This window comes from Condylostylus longicornis, unplaced genomic scaffold (assembly GCF_029603195.1).
Source record: "Condylostylus longicornis isolate FDR11 unplaced genomic scaffold, ASM2960319v2 ptg000078l, whole genome shotgun sequence".
NCBI lineage: Eukaryota > Metazoa > Arthropoda > Insecta > Diptera > Dolichopodidae > Condylostylus > Condylostylus longicornis.
The window spans coordinates 1-5,149 of NW_026578046.1; the positions used below are offsets into that span (position 1 = coordinate 1).

Genomic DNA, 5,149 nt, shown 5'->3' on the forward strand with positions numbered 1-5,149 from the left:
AATTCTTCATCAAACACAAACGGAGAGAAGTCTTCAGAGAAGTCTTCAGATATCTTTAAAGTCTTTCATTCATCGTTGAACCAATTATCTTCTCCCTCTGCAAGATTCATCATTCTTCATCCTCTGTCCCAATCCTTCTATGTTTGCTTCAGGGATCGGTAATTTTCATCATTCTTCATTGTTGATGCAATTTGTTCAACGTCACCAGCCTTCTGCTTAGTTCGTGATTTGGTTTCCCTGCTTTCATTTTTGCTTTGCAGTGGAAGATCAACGAAGGCTCCCAAGAAAAAAACGAGAACGAGGAACTACACCGAAACGTTGACAAACCAAACATCCAGCTATGAAACGACCAACATCCAGATGCAGACCAGGCCAATACACCCAATTCTGCATTCCTCAACATGTAACCATAACGACTCGCATGAAACCAATAGATAATTTGTTGTCTTGCTGTCGTCGCAACGAACAGCTGACCCCCTCCCAATGCGCAACTGATTTGCATCCACAGCTGTATCCCTCAATTCGGACTCCGACACACGTACCCTGAACAAATTCTATCTTCCAATCCATCTGCTATAGACTCATCCAATTGGCGCGGAAATCAATCGTCGACAGAGTTGACTTGGGGGCCAGTGATGCTGAAGGTTAGCAGTTGTTTGTCCCATGCCAACTCACGGTGATCTTCCACGCCCACCCTTTGTTCCGTATTGCGTGATTTAACGAGAAAGGTGCGGAAACATCTGGAGGGTTAGTCCAAAATTCCCCATGAAATTTTATCCTTCTTGCCTTAGGTCCTGTGGTGTTCCCCTTTTTCCAGGCTGAAGATTTCGACGAGGGCATCTTTTTCCAAGCACCCATAATATTAGTCGTGCATTTTTTTTCTTCCTTATTAAGGGGTTCCAGTGCTAGATTGTGCAGTTTCAAAATGGTTGGCCAAAATAAGATCAAAAGAACAGTTCACCATGAGCGGTCCTATGCATTCAAAAGTGATAAAAGTAACAATCAGTACACAATCTGCAACACATTTGATTTTCTGTACATTCAGCCCATCGAGCAGCCCCCTCTCCATCACATACGAGATATTTTGATCCATTTCTGTCAATCACGAGTGTAAGTTCGCAGCTTGTTTTCAAACAACATGCATATCTCGATGAAAATATTTGGAAGCCAACAGGGCGAGACTTCATGCCCTAGAAATTTCGATAACCTCAAATTTGATCATATTCTTGGTTCAAGTACAGCATCACTTGTAACTAATTTACGATATGCCATTGAGACGACTAGGAAGAAATGGTTGTAATTTTGTTTCTTGTGAAAAAACACGAGAGCATTTCTGTAATTTCATTTTCTATCGTTCAGGAGTTTCGAGCTTTCGAAGTGCAGTCATGTACGTCACCCAGGTCGTCGGCTCCGTGATCCATTTGTTGAAAATTGGAATATAAAATGTGCCTCTTGTTTCGAGATGAGAAAACCCGTTCTGCTCCCCCATTTTTTTAATTTCCGCCGGTTTAATAAACTTGGAATAATAATGTGTTCCCTAAAAGACAAAACAGATGCATCGAGAAGAGGAAGAATCAAGTCCCATTTCTTCGGTCAACCACTTAATAACGCCGAAGTCAGTTTTTTTCTCTTGCCACTACTTCGCAATCAAGCCCATTCGAGAGACAAAAAATGTAGCGCTCACCACTGGAATTAATCGGAGGACATATTCTGCAAAAGCAATGACAAGCAAATAAGACAAAGGTGTTCTATTTGGTGTTGTGATAATCAGAAGACCTCCAGGTTTGACACAATCTGCACAATGGCGAAAGAATGTTTCAGGGTTGTTAACATGCTCAATGACCTCGGAAGCCACTACAATATCGAATTGATGATCAGGGAGCGTTTTGCGATCCTCCTTCGATTCATCACTTGCTGATCGAATCCAGGGATTGTTTTTGATTTCTTCTACTTCTCCGTGAATGTAATGAAGCCGATCTAACGACCGTCGAGTTGAATCTGAGGGACTCAAAGATTCAATTGAAGATCTTCTGTGAGACTCAGCAATCTGTGAAGAAACGTCTGTTTGAAATCATCCTTAAGAAATCATTCCCCCTACTTTAATGGTTTCGACAGAGGGGTCAAGTCCTGTTACAATAGCGCCTCTTCTAGCGAGGCCTTCTGACAAGAAACCACCTCCACAGCCCACCTCGAGGATGCGTGCCCCTTCTACACCAGACTGTCGTGTCTTCCCCGCAATGTCTTGAGAGTGGCGTTCAATGAAGGGAATTCTGACGGAGTTGAAGCGCAAGAGGGGAGCAAAGGGTCCGAGGGGATCCCACCATTCCTTAGCGTGTTGATTGTAGAAAGTCACTTCTCGTGGGTCCGTTGTGATTCCTTTTGTCGATGCGGGTGTGGAGCAACATACAAGGAATGCTTGCGGTGTGAAGAATCGAAGTATTGACGACATCGAACAAATATACTGTGACAGGACTGTGACAGTGGGCAGCTGAAGTATCCACCGATGATAAGTATCCACCGATCAGCATCATCAGAAAATAGACTCTTGAGAGACCAACGAATCCCTTCTTCCACGAATCACCAACCCCAAGTTCTGTTAGACTGAGAGTTCATCTATTTCGTCGTATTTATCTTTTACTGATGCAAGGATGTCCATTTACAGAGGCCAATACGCCATAAGCCGCGGCGTTTCTCTGAAGATCAAAGGAAGATAATCGACGAAGAAGTGGACAAAATGTTCATCGACGCACTCTGTTCTCTTGACGAACTTCAAGAGAGCAGAAACGATTGGGGCAAATGAGAGCAGCTCATTAAAAGTTTCAAGAGACAAAAATAAACACCATGAAAACGCAAACCACGAAGTTGTAATCGATGAGCGTGGAACGGTCACTCCAACCACATTTAACTTTATGCATTCCCCAATCAAACCAACGCTTGGAACTTTCCAACATGGCTTCCGCATTTTTTTCGTCTTTTCAAGTTGCTTCGTTGAGCGATGAACAAGCTTTTTTCTGGCCCCTTCGTCGTAGCATTCCATTCACTGCCTTTCGAACAGCATCGCGTGCAACGCTTGAATTTGCGGGTCTGCTTTTTGGCCAAGTACCTATGAATGCGTTTCGCAACAGCGTCTAATTGCTTAGTAGTATAAGCCCTCGACCGTAGCATGGACAGCTCCTTTGCTCGCCTGAAGTAGATGAAGAGCTCAGTCCTTGGAACCAACAACCAATTCGGCGCTTTGCGCTTTCGCTCTCGCACTGCTCACTTGAGGGGATCTTGGGACGTACCGAATAGGGACCAGCCGCGTCTATCAGTGAAGCAGAGCTGTTCTCCAACGACGGGTCTTTAGATGTAGCGAGTTGGGGGTGATTGACCACTGAATCTTTGATACGTTCTTCAATTGTTGTACATTTAGCATCTTGTCCATCATTCCATACTCCAGTCATGACGCCAAAAGGAAGTCAGTAGGAACCTACCTCCCTCCCCAGAAGTTGGACGGTTCCAAATAGCCATAGCGCCTTCGAGCGATCTTGGTATTTCCATCTGACGAAATGATTTTTCCTTGATGTGACCCTCGAGCGAACAAACGTCTTTTAGTCAACTTTGAAATCCGCGAACCGAAAATTGGGAAGAAAAATAAGTTATGAGAGTTCTTGAACGCTTTTTCTCTAAATTTTCTTTTGGTTCATTTTTGGTGGAAGTTTGTGCCTTGAATTTTTTTGAGAAGGTACCGCAATGAATCATCGAAAGACGCGCTACAGTCACTAGAGACCTCCACAATAACTGCACTTTAAAATGGCTCCCCTTAAAATGGCCCCCCTTAAAATGGCCCCCCTTAAAATGGCCCCCCTTAAAATGGCCCCCCTTAAAATGGCCCCCCTTAAAATGGCCCCCCTTAAAATGGCCCCCCCTTAAAATGGCCCCCCTTAAAATGGCCCCCCTTAAAATGGCCCCCCTTAAAATGGCCTCCTGAAGATCAAATGTGATGAATGCCAAGCGGATTTTGTATCAAGAATATCCAAAATGCAACCTAAGAGTAACACCAGGTGAGTTTCTGTTGCCGTAACAGTTGCTGCATTATTCTCTTTTTTTGGCAGGAACACATCTACACATGTTTTGAATGCGAAGCGGAGTTTTCAGAAATATCAAGTCTCCAAATGCACATTCGAGTAAACACGGCCTTCCTCATGCTTCTCCTCACCTTTTGAAGTGTGTGGATGTGTTCCTTGCCTCGCTTTCTTGTTGACGCTTGTCTAAATAAAAGTTCGGTTTTGGAACAAAAACTCGCTTCGCCAGTTTTCCGAGTATGACCTGCCTTGCATCCAATAGTTGGTGGCCTTGTGGTGCGGACGTGTTTGGGGACGTATTATGGGGTATTGAATCTTTTCGGGCCTTCGACCATTTTAACCATGTTGTGCGTCGCAGCACCCATCCTTCGGTTCTTCTTGCCGTTGTTGCACGACGTTGGTCTTCCGTGCGTCTTCACAGATTTAAATTTGTACAGTGTCTTGGCCGTCTGCAAACGACTCTCTTTGGCCTTCTTTATCTGCACCGCTTATTGGCTGATGGACGGACCACACTGTCTCATTAGGGTATGAATATCTGTGAATCAACCGAACTTGTACCGATCACAAAAAAGAAGAAACACGGAGGATTTCAGAGCCGCGAAATTGAACCAAGCGAGCAAGTGTGAACTGGTTCATCATAAAACCAAAGCATAGCCATCGCTTGCCCTGTTGTTTTCTTCTTGATGCTTCCTCTTCGTCGTCGAGATTGAAGAATTGATAGGAGAGTTCTTAGCAAAGCTTCCAAAAGATGAAGCACACTGAACTACCAAAAATAGAACAAAATCATCTCAAACTGGTGTTTAGTCTTTAAAATTATTTCATACAGCTAAATGTTGCTCGAACTCTCAACTAGTGTTTAAAGATATTGCAGCGCTCGACTACAGCCTTCGTACATGTGTTCAGTCCCTCTGAGTGCCATTGTGCATTGAAGCAGATAATACCTTGGTGCTGAATGGGTGAATGAAATCTCACCAAACTGATCTTCTCAATTCTGTAGGCAATTTTGTCCTTTGCATGCAAGCACACGATGAACTGACACACTTATACATGATAAACACCCAGAGTACTGACGACACTATTGACTT

At 43.9% G+C, this 5,149-nt stretch overlaps 1 protein-coding gene across 1 annotated transcript; it reads right to left on the reverse strand.

Moving 5' to 3' along the window:
• Nucleotides 1-1,348: 1,348 nt before the first annotated feature.
• Nucleotides 1,349-3,443, reverse strand: LOC129612915 (ubiquinone biosynthesis O-methyltransferase-like). Its single transcript, XM_055526751.1, has 4 exons — nt 3,285-3,443; nt 2,099-2,227; nt 1,685-2,047; nt 1,349-1,537 (listed from the first exon to the last, which is right to left on the reverse strand). The coding sequence occupies exons 1-4, from the start codon at nt 3,441-3,443 to the stop codon at nt 1,349-1,351; spliced, it is 840 nt and encodes a 279-aa protein (XP_055382726.1).
• Nucleotides 3,444-5,149: the final 1,706 nt, after the last annotated feature.